The sequence below is a fragment of the Geotrypetes seraphini genome, chromosome 1 (assembly GCF_902459505.1).
Source record: "Geotrypetes seraphini chromosome 1, aGeoSer1.1, whole genome shotgun sequence".
NCBI classification, from domain to species: Eukaryota; Metazoa; Chordata; class Amphibia; order Gymnophiona; family Dermophiidae; genus Geotrypetes; species Geotrypetes seraphini.
The window spans coordinates 540,511,078-540,531,413 of NC_047084.1; the positions used below are offsets into that span (position 1 = coordinate 540,511,078).

A 20,336-nucleotide genomic window follows, 5' to 3' on the forward strand; every position below is an offset into this window, starting at 1 on the left:
GGAAGGCGATAGACTGTAGGGTCGCTGAGATAACCCCCTCCCTGGTCGGGGCCTTGATCAGCCAATCGTCCAGGTAAGGGAAGACCTGAAGCCCCCGAGACCTCAGGGCTGCAGCGACTACCACCATACACTTCGTGAAGACTTGAGGGGACGAAGCCAGGCCGAAGGGGAGGACCCTGTACTGCAGGTGTAGCTCGCCCACCTAGAACCGTAAGAATTTGCGGAAGGTGGGATGCACCGGAACATGGGTGTACGCTTCCTTCAGGTCCAGGGAGCACATCCAGTCCCCTTCCTCCAAGAGAGGATACAATATCGGAAGTGACAACATCCGGAACTTCTCCCGGACCAGGAACTTGTTGAGCTATCTGAGGTCTAGAATGGGGCGCAAGTCCCCGGTCTTTTTTGGGACCAAAAAGTAACGGGAGTAAAACCCCCGCCCCCGCTGATCGGGGGGTACACGTTCCACCGCCTGAAGCCTCAACAAGGCCCTGGCCTCGGCCATGAGGACGGGGAGCTGGGTCCGATTGTATGGGCAAGCCCCCGGTGACTGTTCCGGCGGCGCAGAACAAAAGTTGAGAGAATAGCCCTCGGAGACGGTCCGGAGCACCCAAGCGTCGGATGTTATCTCGGTCCAAGCCGCGTAAAAGGACCGGAGTCGACCCCCCCCCCCCTATGGGAAGGGGGTCCGGCGCGATCGCGGAGGGGGGCCGGCCCCATCCGCCTAGCCCGTCAAAAGGATGGCGCTGGCTTGGACGGACCCTGCGCCGGAGGTTTGGTTTGTCCCCCTCTTCCCTGTCGAGGTGGGCGCCGAGGTGGTGGCCTAGAAAAAGCCGGGGTCGACTTCTGAGGGTACCGCCTCGGGGGAGGCCGGAAGGGTTTCTGCGGCGTGGCCCGAGGTTTTGGACGGACCAAGGAGGCCAACGAGCGCTCCTGTTCCGACAACCGTTTGGTCGCCGCCTCCAGGGATTCATCAAATAATTCGGACCCCACGCAAGGTAAGTCCGCAAGACGTTCCTGCAGGTTTGGGTCCATATCGAGGGTGCGTAGCCACGCCAATCGGCGCATAGCTACCGCAAAAGCCGACACCCTCAATACCAGCTCAAACGCATCGTACACAGCATGAAAAAGGTACAGGCGCAATTGAGACAGGTTGGACATAAACCTGTCAAACCCTTCCTTGCGGGAGTCCGGCAAGGCTTCGCGATACTGTGGCAGATCCTTTACCATGCCACGCAGATAGGATGAGAAGGTAAAGGCATAATTTAAATCCCTGGTTGCCATGAAGGAATTCGCATAGAGGCGGCGACCAAACTTGTCAAGGGTCCGACCCTCCCTGCCGGGCGGAACCACCGCAGAAACTCGGGAGGGTTGCGTCTTTTTGAGCGCAGACTCGACCAGTAAAGACTGGTGGTAGAGTTGAGCCTTCTCAAATCCCTTGGGTGGTATCGTTCTATACTTGGACTCCATCTTGGACGGAACCGCAATGACTGTAAGAGGTGAAGTCAGGTTCTTGAGCAAGGTCTGATGAAGGACCTTATTCAAGGGCAGCCGAGGGGTTTCCCTTGGGGGAGTGGGAAGGTCCTGCTCCTCGAGCAACTCTTTGGTGTATTGAGATCCAGCCATGAGGTCCAGACCCAAGGCACGAGCCATGTCCTGCACGAAGCTGGAGAAGGAGGACGGTCTGGCGGGCGGCGAGGGGGTTCTCGACCTCTCTGCCAAACAGAAGGGGGAAGCCTCGTGGGAATATCGTGGTTCCCTACCGGACCCTGAGTCTCAAGAGGCCAAATCCAATGGCCTCGAGGGGGTCGGGGAATGTCTCCGTTTCGAAGAACCCCTGGGAGAGGTCCCGGGTGTCCGAGGGACCGAGGCACGACCCCTCCTCTTCGGCGAGGAGTCACGCGAACCCCCCTCTCGCGGGGGAACAGAGAAGCCTCGGGTTGCCGAGGCGGAGCTCCGAGACCCGCAAGGCCTCGCCCCCGAGCGGCGAGGAGCGACCACGTCGTCGAGGGGAGCCTCGCGAACGCTTAGGCTTCCTCGGCCGATGCCTCGCCCGAGGCCGGCCCGAGGGCTAGGAGCCCCGGGAGGACCTCGAGGAAGAGGAGGAGGAGATCCGCCTCACCCTGCGCACCTTGTCACGGGGCCTGACGCTACCCTCCGGCGGGGCCCCCGAGGCCGAGGTCGAGGGTAAGGTCGGGCCCGAGGCCGAGGGAGTCGAGACCGAGGCCGCCGAGGCCGGGGTCGTCGAGGCCGAAGCCTGCTGCAAGTGCTCGAGGGCTCCAGACAGCTCCGTGGCAATCAATGCTCGGAGCAAATCTTGGAACGCCGGGATCCCCACCATGGTAGGCAGGTCCGAGGCCGGGGGATGCTCCCTGGAGGGCGACCTCGGTCTCGAGTATTCCCTCGGGGCATTAGTGGCCGTAGTTCTTGGCGGGGCCGAGGACAACCCACCCGCCGTCGAGGAGCCCAAAGATGGCTTCTTTGTCGACCCTGGAGTCAGGGATGGAAGAGAGGACTTACCCGAGGCAGGTTTCGTCGGGGGCGTAGGCTTCGATGTCGAGGGACGCGGCGAAGCCGAGGATCCCGAGGCCGAGGTCAAGGCCGGGGCTGAAGCCGAGGCCGACGTCGAGGCCTTCCCCGGTGCGGCGTCGACCGCAAAGAGCTCCGCCTTCCTGGCATGGTGTCGACGGAGCGCTCTGGCCTGAAAGGTGGAGCACCGATCGCAGGAGTCCGTCGGATGCTCGGGTCCAAGGCAGAGCAAGCACCACCGGTGTGGGTCAGTGATGGAAAGTGAACGCTCACACCGGGTGCACTTCTTGAAACCCGTCAAGGGACGGGACATGAAAACCGAACCGACCGAAAAAGGAGGCCGGGTCGCGGCTCACGGGAGCCCCCGGAGCCGAACGGAGAGAAAAATCTTTTTTTTTTTTTATTAAAAGAAGTACAAAACAAAAGAAAAGATAAATCAAGTACCACGACCGATTAAAATACACCGGACGCGGCGACAGAAGGCAAATTTTAGCAGAGCTCAAATTCCACAGGGCTTCTGGCTCCGCGGAAAAAACTGAACTGAGGACCACGAGGTGGGATGCGCCCTCTAGTGGGCAAGAAGGCATGCACATGCGTGGTGCAGTGTAGCAAACTTGAAACTTCAATCAAGTTTGCTTGAAAAGCTGTCCGCGCTGGGGCTCCGTAGATGACGTCACCCACATGTGAGAATATCATGCCTGCTTGTCCTGGGATAATATACAAATCATGCATGCTATGAACGGGGGTGAAAGAAAGGTGGGGTCTTATTTTCTTGACGGTTACGCTGTCATTGATGGGGTAGAAACAGCTTTTGAATTTAATAGTTGCTTTTATTACGGCTGTCCGGTCTGTTATAATGATAAAGACCAGAATCCTGTAGCAGCCACGACCTATGACTTTCTTTATTACAAAAAGCAGCTAAAGATAGCCTACCTGGAAAGCCTGGGCTTCAAGGTCGTGAGTCTGTGGGAGCATGAGTGGAAGCGGATGGTCAAAGAAAATGATAGGGGCTGTGCAGACTTCCTGGCTAGCGCTGCTTTACCGCAACCCTTGGTCCCACGAGATGCCCTTTTTGGGGGTAGAACAAATGCTGTTTCTCTATACTACAAAACAAAACCTGGGGAAAAAAATACACTACTATGATTTTACCAGCCTATACCCTTTTGTCAATAAAACAAAGGAATATCCAACAGGCCATCCGCAAATCATTTATGACAAATTTGATCCACCCACAAATTACTTTGGTTTTATAAAAGCAAAAGTATATCCTCCAAGAAAGCTCTTTTTCCCGGTGTTACCCGTCAGGGTGGGCAGTAAGCTTATGTTTCCTTTGTGCTGTACGTGCGCTGATGCACGGCAACAGGAAACGTGTGCCCATACGGATGAGGAGACAGCTTTCGTGGGGACTTTGTGCACGGTGGAGATGGATGTTACCATTGCAAAAAGTATGTGGTTGTTGAAATCTATGAAATCTGGCATTTCGAGCAAAAATCTGACAGTCTCTTTTCTGAATACATCAAAATACACCGCCGTCAAAAACAAGAGGCTTCTGACTACCCCCCGGTGGTGCAATGATACAGAAAAACAAAACATGTACATCTCTGATTTCTATAGAAAAGAAGGTGTACTTTTGCGTGCAGACCATATTCAGCTAAACCCTGCTAAACATCAAATAGCAAAACTTTTCATAAATTCTCTTTAAGGGAAATTTGGTCAAAGGACAAACCTGCATACCGTTAGCATTGTCAGAGAGCCCCGTAATCTCTTTAAATATCTGTTTTTCCCTGAATTTGAGGTTTCATCGTGCGGCTTTATCGATGATGAAATGGCCTGCGTGTTTTGGAAGCACTCAAAAAGATAGGGGTGCAACAAACCGATATTATAAGAAACTAAAATAGGTGGGCTATAGAGACTGGTGTGATTAAAAAAACACAGCAAGTTGTGTATTACAAAAGAGTGAATGAGGAGGATGGGTTCACCTACGGATACTAGCACGGTGGATGCCTGCTGGTCGCACCCTTTCTCTTGTATATTAGCAGGACCGTCCAATTCAGGCAAGAGCTTCTTTGTTAAAAATCTGTTAGAACACGCTGACCGTGTATTGTCTGTCATACCTGACAATATTGTTTGGTGTTATAGTTGTTGGCAACCTTTGTATAAAAAAATGTTAAATAAATATCCTTTTATTACTTTTACGGACATTTTGCCTGATCCTTTTAACGATGATCGAATGTTTCCAACCCATAAAGTAAACTTGGTTATTATAGATGATCTAATGCAGTGGTCTCAAACACGCGGCCCGGGGGCCACATGCGGCCCGCCAGGTACTATTTTGAGGCCCTCAGTATGTCTATCATAATCATAAAAGTAAAATAAAACAGTTTCTTGATCATATGTCTCTTTAGCTATAAATGACAATATTATTTTTAAGACTTAGCCAAAAGGAAAGATTTATAAACTATAAAGAGTTTTACCTCATGCAAAATTGTCAATTCTTTAATAACACATGAACTATTTTTTCAGAGGCCCTCTCAAGTACCTACAAATCCAAAATGTGGCCCTGCAAAGGGTTTGAGTTTGAGACCACTGATCTAATGGATTCTGCCTGTAAAAGCAGCTAAATAAAGAATGTATTTACTAAGTACGTACATCACAGAAACCTGAGCATCATATATATATATAGATATATATAGATATAGTTCAGAATGTTTTCTGCCAAGGTAAAACAAGCCGGACTATAACTTTAAACACCAAATACATGGTTCTCTTTAAGAATCCTAGAGATAAGTTACAAATAGCCATTCTAGCTAGACAGATGTACCCTGAAATATCACAATTCTTTTTAGAGGCCTTCGAGGATGCCACCAGAAAGCCGTACGGTTATCTCTGTGTGGATTTAAATACCACAACGCCTGAGGCTTACAGACTGGACAACAGTATATTGTGTAAAACCACAATCAGCCCGTAAAAGGCTGTGAATACAAAACCAGACCCCTTCATATACGCTGGGACATGTCTCAGGTAACATGTCTAGCCGTGTAAAGAGAAACCTGCCCCTTTTAAAACTTTTAGTCCAAGCCTCGCCGCAGCACAGAAAAGCCATCCTGAATACAGCTTCTGATGATTTGGTGGCTGCTATAGCTGGAATCGCTCTCAACAACCTAAAAGGTAACATCCCGCTTTCACAAAACCAGATAAAGGTTTTAAAAGGGAAGCGTCATGCTATAAAAAGACTGTGTGATAAAAGATTAACCCTTAAGAAAAAAAAAGAAGCAGTTGGTGAAACAATCGGGTGGATTTATAGGGTCCTTGTTAAGTTTTGCTTTACCGTTGATAACAGGTCTTCTGACAAACCACTGAAGCATTATGCTGAAAAAATGTACCTGGTCCCTAATCAACAACTCGAGCGCTTGAGAAACCCCATAGATTGGGAAGAAAATATTAGAACCTCAACCATACATAGGTTAGACAAGGAAATGAAAAATATACTGCAGAGCCCTGGTCTGACCATGAAAAAGTTAAACGTTACTCAGAAGTATTACAACGCTATCTCGTGTTGAGCAGAGAAAGGGATATGGAAAAAGAAAAGCTAAATGTGACCGGTTGATGCTTCAACAACCCCCTCTCCAGAAAGTAGTATACCTCCCGACTCTGTGGTTCAAGAAGTGTTAAACAGCATCAATACGCGCTAAAGGAAAAATGCCGAAGTCCTGCTTAACAAACTGTCAAAAAACAAAAGTGTTGCATCCTGGGAGGGAAATAGTACGTTTGTATACCAAGTGGTTCTAACCTGCTCGACCTCGTTCGCAGTGTTACGCAGACCCATGCTCTTTCAGAGCAAAGAAGGCCCCTAGACTGGGGGGAGTTCATGCAAACCCTAGCTGAATTAAATATGCCTTCCTCGGTAGTGGGTAACGCTGCCAACAGAGATGTACTCTTATGCCTCAAGGAGAACCCAGCTATGAAGGTTCCTGAACTATATACGAAACCTACCAAGACCAAAGAAGTTCTGCCTCATAAAAAATGTAAATTATTACCTAGTTACCTGTGGCTGAGTATATAAAAACATATCTTCAATAAAATAATACTTTTTAAAAAATGAAAATAAGACTGCAGACATTTTGATTTTAAGGTTTACTTTTTTTTATTTAGAAGCAGCATGACATTCATGGTAGGAAATACAACCCTGGGGAGTACGAAATGGGTTTTTGAAAAGGTCTACACAATACTTGTTTTTTATTTTTTACAAATTTCAGTACCATTTCATCATTTTGCATTAAATCTTCAGAATACATTTCTAAAATATTTTCAAAAGGTTGCCCTTTACAGCGATGAAGTAAAAAAAAAAAAAAAAAACCCACACAGCGATAGCCACAGGCCTCAGACAGCGGTTGCTGTAACTGTGTTACGATATAATATGGCCTTACAGTGTTTATTGAAAAAGTTCATAACGCTGTTAGGAAAGAATAAACTATCCAGTTGCAAAGGAATACATGCTGCATCTCTTTCTTTTTCCGTTTTTGCCAAACCTCTCTCGGCATTCTAATGTAATTCCTTTTTCCGGTTCTTACCAACCCTCTCTCGGCACTCTAATGTAATTGATATTTGTTACCAATGTACTTGACAATATTTTTCTGTAACATCACTATATAGGTACAGTCTCTTCACCTGTAAACTGCTCTGAACTGCTTGTGGTATTTGCGGTATACAAAATAAAGTTATTATCATAACTGGTAGAAATAGACTGCTTTCAGCATACATTTACTTCCCTAAGTCTGATTACATGTATCTAACCTAGTATTGTTTTATATCTTTGGCATTCCATACTTGGCTTTGCCCTCCTTAATACTACTATACCAATAATTATGCAATATATAATCTGTCCATACTTATATACTGTCATTATGCTTCATCCAAATGTTTTCTCTTCTGTCTTAGAGATTGAAACTGGAGTATCTGTTCCTTGCAAAGAACCAATAGACATAGCACTATTGTTCAAACCGCTGCTAGTCTTGTACCTTTGCTCTAAGAAGTCCTAACTCCCAGTTAGATATACGACTCTGATGTTTTATATGCGAATCCTAGGTGTTTATCATAGTTAATCTTAGCAATTTGATTTGCATGTATGCTGTCATGCTTGCCTGATAACATTCAGATATTGTCACTAATTGAGTGATTCCTGTGCTCACCTGAGACCTCTTAACACAGCACTATACAGAACTGCATTTTAGCTGCCTTATTTATACCACCTATTCTTCAAGTTTGCAATGTTAAATATTTTTCTCTCATATATTTTCAATCAGGGTGGCTCTGGGACTGGCTATGCTGTCATTCCTGCGGACTCACTGACTCTTGTTACTCATGATTGTTGTGCTTTCTACACTGTTGGTTCTACATGTTTATGACTTAGTCTCATCAACACTTCCCATTTTCCAGATACCAATAATATCTCCTTTATATGAGTGTATTTGGTATATGTAAGGGACACATTATATTATTTCATTACACTTCATATGGAATTGAACTGCATATCACTTAATGTTAAAGGATTTAACAACCCCATCAAATGCAAGAAAATCCTTAACTATGTCTCTAAACTCAATCCTGACATTGTCTTCTTTCATGAGACACATCTCCTTGCCATAGAAGCTCAGAAAATCACAACCCAGTAGCCTCTACCACCTCTATTTTCCCCAGCTCTAGGTAAACGCAATGGTGTCCTAATTCTGATAATGAAGCGGACCGATATAAAATTAATCTCCCATGTAACAGACTCCCAAGGTAGATGGATTAAGGTACAATTAGAAATAAATGATCTCCCCACTGTACTAATCAATGTTTATGGTCCAAATGTAGACGATCCAATCTTTTTTGAAGAATTAGCGGAATCCATTAACTCTGATTTGGGTCACAGACATATCATTGGTGGAGATTTTAATCACTGGACAGAAAATCAACACCATTCAAAAAAACTAAAGCAAGGCTGAAATTGCAAGATCTGATTACTCACTTCCTTGGAGGCTAACTCATCTACAAGAAAAAGATTATACCTTCTATTCCCCTCCACAATATTTGAGGATAGATTTCTTTCTTATTAGTAACTCACTAGCTCCACACATCGCCATGTCACAAATTAAAGAAATTGCAATTTCCGACAATGCTCCCATTATCTTACAACTTAATAACATCTGCAACCCCCCCCCCCCCATCCAGAAACAATGGAGATTTAACTCCACTATATTACAAGAACCTGGCTTTATCCCATACCTTATGAAACACATAGAAGAATACTTCTTCTTCAATAAGGCCTCAGATACTAACTGGTTCATACTATAGGATGCTTTTAAGGCATCGGTCAGGCATGCTATTATTTCCTACACTGCATCTCTATCAAAACAAAACTCTCATGAGGCTACAGCCTTGGAGAATGAAATAAAACGACTAGAATCCCTGCATCATAAAGATCCGACCAATATGAAACTCTTAAAACAAATACAATACTCAAAATTAACATACAATACTATATTATCCAGGTCCACTGTACGCCAAATTTTCACACAGAATGCAAAGTACTATTCCGAACAGAACAAATGTGGTCACCAATTAGCTTCCTATCTAAAAGGTAAAATGGAGAGGAATGCAATACCAGGGATTAAAGGCCATGCTGGGAATGTTTCACTTGACCACAAAGATATAATTCAACAATTCCAACATTTCTATAAACAGCTATATACTTCTGAACTTGATCCCAACACAATGCCAGACCAATTCCTATCCAGTCTACCACATCCTACAGTTCCCTTGTCACATCAAGATGCACTAAGTTCAGATATTTCTGTTTCTGAGATATTGCTATCCATTAAAAGCATGAAAAGAAATAAAGCCCCTGATCCTGATGGACTAAATGCTGAATTCTATGCCGCCTTTACCAATATTCTTGCTCCTCATCTCCTCCAATTTTTCACTCATATGATAAGACACAGGCAGTATCATGGGCACATTCACAGAAGCCACAACAATAGCCCTTTTGAAACCTGGTAAAGATCTCCTTTCTACGTTCAGTTATAGACCATTATCATTAATAAATACTGATGCAAAAATTTATACCAAATTATTAGCCTCCAGAATACAAACTGTTATGCCATTTCTCATTTCAGCTGATCAAAATGACTTAATGTTAGGTCGACTTCCCAGCAATAACTCGAGAATTAATTAATGTGATCTCACAAGCATCTCTCTCCTCCATGCCTATGGTAGCTATGGCACTATATGCGGAAAAAGCGTTCGACCGCATAGAATGATTCTATTTATTTTCTGTCCTACACTGGTTCAGTTTTCCATCTATGTTTATTAATATGGTTAAAATTTTATACACCAACCCTACTACAAAACTTTTTGTCAATGGTTTGTTTTCAGACCCATTCCATCCAAAACACGGTACCAGACAAGGATGCCCGCTCTCCCCCTTACTTTTCACCCTGGCTCTAGAACCTCTCCTTATCAAATTCAGGTCTAACCCCTCTGAAGTCCTACCACTGAATTGCCCCGATGCTATCCATGTTATTAAGTCCCATGGTCTTTAATGCTCCACTTCTAGGATAAAATATCTGGGAATTCAAATTTCAGCTACCCTTATAGATATGCAAAAATATAATTCTGATCTCCTTTTAGACCTTTCCAACAAACTCACCTCTAAATAGACGCCACTAAAATTATCGTGGTGGGAAAGAATAGAGACAGTCCGTATGACGATTACCCCTGCAATTAATTATATTCTCGGTATGCTACCTTTCTATTGCTCTAAATACACTTATACCAAACTAGACTCTATTTTACCAAAATTCATCTGGAAAAACAAAACCCCAAGAATTAGTCTCAAAAAGCTGAAAAGGCCTAGAGCCGAGGGCAGTGTTAATTTTCTTTGTTTCAAAACATATCATACTGCCTTTATCATGAGACAAGGTTCTCGATGGCTAGTCATGCTATCATCTGATAAAGTAATCCCTACTTGGCTCCGAATAGAAAGAACGCTTCTAGCTTATACCTTGACAACCCTCCTTCCCTTTCTGGACAAACCCCCTAAACCTCTGGTACACCTCCATCTACAAGATACTTCCAAGGCAATCAGACATATTAATGGCAAACTGGAACTTCCCTGGCTATCTACTAATTTTATGCCCATCTGGAACTCCACCAAAATATTAATTCAGAGTCAACCCATTAGTTGGCCTATATGGAAAAGAGTGTTCTCCCCAGAAATTTTTTCCAGCCGGGTGGCATGAAAAAGTAGCTGGGTGGGGCGGGATGGGGAAATTTGGTGGTGGGAAAATTAACCCCCTCTTTTACTAAGGTGCACTAGCATTTTTAGCGCGCGCAAACCCCCGCGCTACGCGGGAAAACTAACGCCAGCTCAATGCTGGCGTTAGCATCTAGCGCATATGGCAATTCTGCGCGCGCTAAAACCACTATTGCAACTTAGTAAAAGGAGCCCTAAATGTATACTATTTTTATTAGTTAATTATTATTATTATTTTCCAATGCTCAATATGGCTTCCTTTTTTAAGGTTTGACACTTGTGCCAGAATATTTTTACTAAATTTAAGCAGTAATTGCCCTCTTTCAAATGGTATAGAGCAGTGGTTCCCAACCCTGTCCTGGAGGAACACCAGGCCAATTGGGTTTTCAGGCTAGCCCTAATGAATATGCATGAATCAAATTAGCATGCCTATCACTTCCATCATATGCAAATCTCTCTCATGCATATTCATTAGGGCTAGCCTGAAAACCCGATTGGCCTGGTGTTCCTCCAGGACAGGGTTGGGAATCACTGGTATAGAGGTTTAAAAAAGGGAAAGGTGTTAATAAAGTCATTAGGTTCAATCTAGCCATTTATTTCTGCATGAATTTAAACAACAACAAAAAAAGATAAATACAGTCAAACCTCGGTTTACGAGTAACCCGGTTTGCGAGTGTTTTGCAAGACGAGCAAAACTCAGCAAACTTTTGACTCGCAAACTCGATTTGCCAGCCCCCACCCGACCCGACCACGGGAACCAACATATTGCTCCCCCCGAGGCCACCGGCGCTGCTCCTTCCGTTCACGATCATCTCCTCCCCATCTATCAACCGGCCCTGTCCTTACCCGTGTACCAATGGAGTTAGAAAGGGCCTGCTGCCAGTCTGCTGCTGAGCCTTGAATATCTGTGCATGCTCAAGGCCTTCTGGATCTCATCCTCACCGAGATTCTCACGAGACTCGAGATCTCATGAGAATCTCGGAGAGGGCCTGAAGGCCAGAAGGCCTAAGCATGCGCAGATGCTCAAGGCTCAGCAGCAGACCGGTGGCAGGCACTTTCTATCACCGGCAGTGCAGGGGTAAGGACAGGGCCAGTCGGGGAGGGGGGGGAAGAGGCAATAGCAGCACCGGTGGCCTCGGGTGGAGCATGGGAGTCAGGGTGCATCCGGCAAGAGTGAGCCAGCACCTGAGAGTCCCAGCAGAGGGGTAGTGGCATCTGGGGGGGGGAAAGAGTGCAGCATCCAGGAGCGGCAGAGCCAACAGTCCAGTCGGGCACCCTCCTGCCGGCAATTGGGAGTTTCAGGGGGCGGTGTTCCGGCAGGAGGGGTTTGGCACCCTCCTGCTGGTGATCGGACAGGCGGCCGCGGCCGCTATACTTATTGTGGCAGGGAGATCCCTTGAGAGACTACGGGAACTCACAGCACTCATTTCCTCATGGCGATCTGCACGGGGCAGGAGCGTAGGAAGATCGCTCCAGCCCCGAAAGCCCTCTAGACCACCAGGTAAGGCCGGGAAGGCGGCAGGCAGGAAAAAAATATGGGTTATTTTAAAATTAAGACTGCTTTTTTTAATTTTCCCCCTCCCCAGAAAAAAACGCAAATGGAGAAACCGCGAATGGGGAGGGGGAAGTGTAAAAGCTTTTTTCAGATCATGTAGTGTCTAAATTGGAAAAAACAGATGAAAAAATTATTCAGTTGGAAGGAGCAGTTAAAAAATTAGAATCTCAGATGGGTACTTACAACAAACTAGCACCTCTGCAATCAAGGACAGCCTTTGGTTGCATTGACAGTGTGAGATTATGGAAAATCATGAGAGAGCTTCTAATCTGAGAATATTGAGTTTTCCAAAATGCTCATTGCTCTCTCCTGAGATACTACTTAGAAAATATTTTAAAGAGGTTCTACAATTGGGAAATGCTGAAACTATTATGTTGCATAGATGTTTCTATCTCCCAATGAGGGGGATTGGTTAACCAGGAGGATAGTACATCCAATGAATCTAACCAGAGGAAAGATCCATTGGAAAATTTTACATTATTTCTTGAAACAAGTTATGATGATATTTCAGATTGTGCCACCCTCTTGGTTACCTTTGCCTCAGAGAATTGTAAAAGTATGGTGTTGAAAAATTATTTCTTGAAAAAAAGATTTCCTTTTTTGTGGGAAGAAACTGCAAATGTTTCCAGACGTTTGTAGAGCTACCCAGTTTATGCGGAAACAATTTCTTCGTTTTTTCTTAAAATTTCCCGCTAAATATATGATTACTTATTTAAATATGTCATATGCCTTTTTTGAGCCTGATCAGTTGAAAAGATTCCTGATAGGGAAACAGTTGTTCGAACTAAAATTTAAAATAGAGATATACAGGCTTTTTTCTTTTCCTTTTATTTATTGGTTATGTATGTTTAAGAATGACATTTCTCTTCCTTGATGTGGACTCCTATTGCTTTAGAATACCGTATGTATTATAATTGTTATATTTAAATAAATTTAAAAAAACATTTTCACAGTGAAGCAGCATATCATCTGATTCTACACTCTTTGTGTTCAGCTTGTTAGTATTCAGATGTCACTTAAAAAACATGTTCCAATGCGAGTTATCTGAAAGGAGCCTTCCCATCCGATCAGCTACTACCCGAGCCCTTTACCTAGAGCATATCAACAGTCTGCAGAACAGAGAGAAAACGTGCATGCAACAACTTCTTCAGCCCTTCTAAAAATAAACACAACAGAATATGAACATACAAGTCCGCTAAATACCCAACTTTCCACCTTGACTGCTCTTCGGTCTTCACTTAGGGAAAGATACTACTCATTTTGTGAGGTGAAATTTATCAAGTTTTGCTCACGCCTCCCCCCCCCCCCCCCCCCCCATAAGCCGTTCACTCACATTGCACTACGTGTAAAGTGCAAAGGTTTTTTTTAAGGGCCGAAGTGGTGCAAGAGCCCTCCCCCCTCACCTTGTGGAAGGAGGTAGCCCGACGGGGGCTCTGCAGCTGGTCCAGGTGGCCCCGGTCAAGCATCAGGTAGAGAGAAAAGATCACCACACAGAAGATGGCACTGCCGATCACGGTGAACTGCTTGCTCAGTTTCATTTTCTACTCGACCGCACAGAGGCGCCCCCACCACCACCGCCGCCGCTTCCGCCCGAAACCCTTCCAAACGGTGGAGAGGTAACGGGCCGGCAAACTTTCAGTGAACAGGCAGCTTGTCAGGCAACCACGAAAACTCCGCGCTCGGGGCAGGTGGGTGAAAAAAATCCGGAGCGTTGAAGACCCTGCCAAATCCAAGCGCGAGCAGACAAGAGCGACTCCAACCCTGGGAGCTAGTTTCGCTTCAACTTCCAGGACTAGGAGGGGAGCCAAAGACCCAGCAGAAACCTTCCGCCCACTATGCCAAACGACCGATAAAGAACCCCCCCCCCCCCTTCTCCCCACCCCGAGCCAGGCGAGGTCTTCTCGGGCAGGAAGTAAGCGGCGGCTGGACAGCGTCCTGACTTCTCGCATCGGCCGAGGACCTCGGTGGTCGCAGTTCCGTGGGCTGTTATTTGCAAGGGTGGCGGCTTGAGTGGAGGATCATATTGTTGACATAATGGCTGGAGGATGTCAGCACCGGTGCGTCCTCTGGTCGCTTGAAGAGGAAAAATAAGCCAAATGGTCACAGAGAGGCTCTTCCCACAACCAGAGCGCGAGCGAGCCGAGCGCGCGCGCGCGCACACCCCCCCTACAATTTCTTAACGTTACTCTGCTGTTCTCTACCGCGAGCTGCAGAAACCATTTCCTGCCATCGGCGGCGGCAGTGGTCCACGCAGACAGAAACGTACTGGACTTTCTAAACGACCTAGCAGCGCTACGGTTCAGTGACGTTAAAGCCTGGGAAGTGGACTTTTATTTCGCCGCGTGCCGAAGTGTCCTGTAGGGAGGAAGTAACAAAACTGAAATGATAAGAGGAATGCTCTGTATATGAAAAATGGTGTTGGTGTGGGGGGGAGTTGTTGCTTCCCTGCGATATACTTTTTCCTTTAAGAGGAGAACTACATAAAAGGCGTTACAAAATACCTATAGTATTGAAGAGGGGAAATGTCATTAGAGCCACTCATTTTGATAGTACTATCAAAAAAATAGCAAAGGCACGCCTTTACAAGTCAGTCAGAATGAAGGGTGTGTCCGTAAGACTGGTCCGTAAGGTAATAGGCTGGGTTGTGTAACATCTGTGCTGTAAACAGCAAGTCTGCAAAACTACTGTATAATAAAAGTATCTGTGCAGCTGTGCATTTCTGGTGGATGTTGCAAAAAGCAACCTGTGGTTACAAACGTATTGTAAATAATATATAGCAGCAGGGATTCATTCATACCACAAAGATAAAAAGAACTGTTGACAAAATCATAAGAAAAAAACTGAGAAAAAATAAACCTCAATTGTGGGTTGCCGGGACTACACAAGTGCCCTAAGCTCCCCACATCATCACAGGTTTATAAAAAAAACTCCGTACAGATATAAATCGCTCTCATACGTCGAAATATAATCTCACTTTCAATGTGTTCAATATTTTCAATGACACCGTTCAAAAAATGTCCAAGAGAGAAATATACTTTCAGTGTTTTCAATATTTGCAATGACAACATTCAAAAATGTCCAATAGAAAGGTAACTGATCCCCAAACTAACTAAACTATGGCAGTCAGCTCAGCTGTAAGTATTCAAGAACGGTTAAGCTGCGTAGCTTGTAAGACCAGAGTATTAATATCTCTAAGAAAATGTATCACTCATCTGGAGATGAAAAACTTCTTAGTCCCGACAGAAAAGGCTTTCTGTTTTGCCTAAAAGCAGGCTACTTCAGGGGATCCATATTATTCAGGTTACTTCCACGCTTCTTAGCAACACAACAAAAAGCTGGCTTTTCTCAAAATGGACCTGGGACTGTGAGACGCGCCCAACTCATTCAAAAAGAGGAAGGAGCCGGGCATCATGACATCATCACGAAAACGTGATGTGTGATAGGCTAAACACCAGGATGTAAAAAAAAAACCACAAAATATGAAACGATAAACTGCATTTTTACAAAAAAGATTGCCATTCATATACCGTATTCAAACTCTGAGGTTCTATAGTGTGTAAACAGTTTATCCATTGTTGTTCTTTCTGCCATAACAACTTACTTATGTCTCCTCTTCTCATAGTTGCTCATTGTATGCATTTTGAGCATAAATTTGAAAATCTGAAATGTTGGGTTATTGAAAAAGTAGTTCCATCCTTGAGAAGAGGAGACATAAGATCTATGAGCATACAATGAAAGCATTGCATACAAATAGATCTCATGCATATTCATTGGGGAAATCCTGAAAACCCGACTGAATTGCGGCCCTCGAGGAGAGACTTTGACACCCCTGCTGTAGACAGTTTAATGACTGCAAGGCCTTCACATACCGATCGACACCGGCAACGTTAAAGAAGACTGTTATCGCTTTATATGAAAATGTGCCCAGTGTCAAGAACTGACACCGGATTGGCACCCAAAGTCGACAGTAACAACTGAATCGGAAATAGGCTGGGCACCGGATTACTGATGTCGGCGGGTGCCGGATTCCTGATGGTGCCGACGGAAAACTGCTTCTGAATAATGAAAATGCGCTGGTGAAGAGAAGAGCAGGGGAAGAAGAAACTGGCAAGGCCAAGGACCCGACATTGCTAGAACCACAAAAGGATGTCTGTGAAGACAATTTCCCCAGCAAAGCAACTGCGCCGATGGATTCTTACTTTTGTTTTTACTTATACTTTTATTCCAATTTTTTTGCCATTCTTTTGTTTATATTTGTTTGTTTATGCAACTCATATTTCAAATATTATGATCTATCTAAACACTTAGCCTGATATGCAGCAACACCTCATGCCGATGCATTTCAAACTTTCATCAGGGTCCGGGATGTAAAAAACGCTGCAAAGATAAACTAAGCATTACTATTCTATTCCCCAATGTACAGTATATCCATTAATTTAAAAACAAAAATCAACACCTGTTACCTAATGGTGTATAGCCTGTCCACGCTGTCAAATTTACACTGCCGCCATTAGGTTAAAATGACTGCGGCGTCTCATCTGCATTCTATATAGAAAATCATTACTAAATCAGACTGATAACTTAAAGGGACATAGCAATTTGAACATATGGAATTAGAACGAAGAGTATGATTCAACGGGAAAGAAATTTTTCCAAAATGAAAAACTCACGACTGTGCTTTCATTTAGTCCATGAGGAAATGTGGTATTTAACTCGAAAATCCATTATGGCTTCTTCATACTGAGAATTCTTTCATAATTACCTCCCTCCCACCCTACTGTTAGTCTATGCCTGTGTGGCTGTGTGGTAAATTTTAAATCTTGTAAAGAATACTTCATTAATAGCCAATGGTGAACTAACAGTACCACATTTCCTCATGGCCTACATGAAAGCACAAAGTGGTTGTCTATTGTGGATTAATGTTGTTCTTTAGGGTCATGAGTTTTTCATTTTGGAAAAATTTATTTCCCGTTGAATCAAACTCTTTGTTCTATTTCTATATGTTCAAATTGCTATGTCCCTTTACGTTATCAGTCTAGTTTAGTAATGACGTTAGAGGGGATTTCCTATATAGAATTCAGATGAGACACCGCGGTCATTTTAACCTATAGGTGGCAGTGTAAATTTGACAGTTGATTTTTGTGTTTAAATTAATGGATATACATTGGTGAATGGAATAATAACGCTTAGTTTTTCTTTGCAGCATTTTTTACATCCCCGACCCTGATGAAAGTTTTGAAATGCACCGGCATGGGGTGTTGCTGCATATCAAGCTAAGGGGCTCATAATTGAAACAGAAATACATCTAAAATCCCGCCTAAATCAGCACTTGGATGATCAAATAGACAAGTTGTCCAAGTGCTGATAATCGAAACAGGTTTTAGACATATCTAAAAAGAGCTTAGTCCTTTTCAGTGCTGCTCTACACCCAGAGCTGAAAGGGGCGATTTAGGAAGGGTGGTGAGGGCGGGATTTGTGCGAGATATGGGCTGAGCTAGACTTAGTTGTACTGCAAATATAACCGAAAGTTTAACGAGACTGCCCAGATGGAACTTGCACGTTGTGACTTAGGCGATATAAAAATGGGTCTAAGTGCCCAGAAGGTATCCAAAGTGACCAGATAACCACTGCAGGGACTAAGTACAGACCTCCACACACTGCTCCAGTAATCACTGACACCCCCCCCCCCCCCCCCCCCCCCCAAGCACCATAAAAATCAGAATAAAAATCCAGAACATCAGCACCTGGCATTGGAAAGCCTAGCAGTGCAGCACAGAGGTGGTTTAAGTAGTCTGGGGCTATTGGGGTTGTAGACAGAGGGGTCTAGTAGGTTTTGTGGTTTTTTGGGGGCTCATCATGACCTATAAGGGAGCTCTGGTTAGATGTTTATGTGGCACCCTTTTTGTGAAGTTTGCAGCTGTGCCCTGTAAGGTGCCCCACTACTGTGTTGCCATGTCTGGGTGTCCAGTCCATCAGTTTGCTGGCTCCTCCCACATCCAAAAGGTCTTGTTCTAGGTGTTTTTGACTTGGACAAATTTTTGGACAAGAATGCGGTATAAAGATAGATGACTTAGCAGTCTGGATGATCAAATGATTGGACGTATAATTAGACAGTTCTCCCCAAAAATTATTTTGGATGTATTTTTCAAGATGGACTTTAGACACTGCCGACTTTGGGCGACTAGCGACTTAGGTCCAAAATGGACTTAGATGTACTTTTTTAATATGCCCCTCCATGTGTTTAGATCATGTTATTTGAAATATGAGTTGCATAAATAAACAAAAGAATGGCAAAAATGCAAGTGGAATAAAAGTATACTGTATTTTTCGCTCCATAAGATGCACTTTTTTCCCCCATAAAAATGGGTGGAAATAAGGGTGCATCTTATGAAGGGAATATAACACACACACACACACCCCCCGATGGTACCTTTAAATTGGACGGCTGCCTGCTGAGTATGTTGGGGCCAGCGGCGCTGGTGCCTGGTCTCATAGCACTGCCTGAGTTGGGTGTTCACTGGATAACTGCCTGCTGATTTGCCTGTGTGTTGGGACCAGCTACGCACTGGCACGCTGCTGTATGGGCGCACACCATTTTCTGAATGGCTGTTGTCAATCCCTTGAGAACTGGTGGCAGCTGTTCGGGATGGCGTGCCCATACTACGGCACGCTTGTGCGCTGCTGGCCCTGACATGCCGGTGGTCGGTGAGTTTTGGAAGGTGGCGTGGGCCGGCTGGCCCTGATGTTCCAGTGGTCGTCAAGTTCAAGAAGTGTCGCGGGCCGGGGCTTTGACGCACTTGTGCGCCGCTGGCCTCCTTTCCACTCCCTCCCTGGTTTTTGCAGATTGAGATGAACAGCAAAGGGGACTGGAAAACTGAACTTCACAGGCCGAACTCCACATTATTTACCAAGTAATTGCTAAGATGCAAATATTTTATAAAGAGTAGCCCGAGAGCCCGTCTAGAAGGGCGTAAGATAACACGGGGCTGGGAGCCTCGTGACGCCGTCGAGTAGGGTGAGGGGTTAGAGGGGCAAGGAAAGAGAAGGTAGGGTTGCTAGGGGCGCACAAGAAGCACGGTGCGCGATTGGAGAAGGGAGGAGTGGGTGGAGAAAGGGGAGGTTTTAAAGCCGGGACTCTGGAGGACTGAAGTTTTTCTGGTCCTCCAGGGCGGCTTTTTGCTCACCGGTCTGTTCTGCAGTGTTTCGGGACGCTTTTGCGGTGCAGGCGTGATGGAGGCGGAAGGCGGTGTTGGTGGGGGAGATGCGGCGGTGATAGACGAGATTTCGCTGCTGGCCGGTGACTCGTTTTCTGAGGAGCCAGAAGAGCAGGTTGGTCAGGATCCAGAGCTCGAGCGGGTCCGTCCGTCGCGCCGGTCCAAAGCGATTGCACTGTCGGCGCTTTCGGGGGCCGGTGTAACGGGGACGCGGGGGGACACGTCCAACGTTTCAGTCCCGTCGGTTAAGGCTGGGCGCAAGGCAGGAGCGTCGAACAGCTCTATCAGGGCTGTTTCGGCACGCCGCAGCTCGGGCACCGCGTGTGTGGGCGGGGCGTCAGCAACGGTCGACTTGCCTGTTGCAACCAGCCCTGTTTCTGTTCAGCCGCGCCTTTCGGGTAGGGGGGGGTCAGCATCATCGGAGGCACATTCCTCTGATATTCTGAGTCTTGATGTGGGATCGGGGCATCTACAGGCCGAGGCTTCGTCTGAGATGCCTCAGGTTTTCGGCGGGTTAGCGGCCAGCGGGTCTCCAGGTATGGTGGGTGTGGGGAGAGGGGCAGATAGCTTGGGTTGTGGGTCGGCTCCTGGCTTGGTAGGTTTGGGGAGAGGGACAGACTGCATGGGTTTTGGGTCTGTTCCGGTAGCGGGGCCCACGGGAGCTTGGTCCGGGGTTTTCCCTGCGGGCTGGGGGCCGGGTTGGGGTTCTCAGGGTTGGGGGCAGGGATCCTCAGTTAGTGGTGTA

The 20,336-nt window shown here is 45.6% G+C and overlaps 1 protein-coding gene across 1 annotated transcript in view; it reads right to left on the bottom strand.

Annotated features, from left to right (window-relative positions):
* The window catches only part of MAN2A1 (mannosidase alpha class 2A member 1), a 414,578-nt gene extending 399,785 nt beyond the window's left edge, over positions 1–14,793 (bottom strand). Inside the window, exon 1 of the mRNA XM_033929139.1 lies at positions 13,781–14,793. Within this exon, the coding sequence (XP_033785030.1) occupies positions 13,781–13,915 (135 nt within the window). The 5' untranslated portion in view covers positions 13,916–14,793. The remainder of the gene's footprint in view (positions 1–13,780) is intronic.
* Between the last annotated feature and the right edge of the window lie 5,543 nt (positions 14,794–20,336).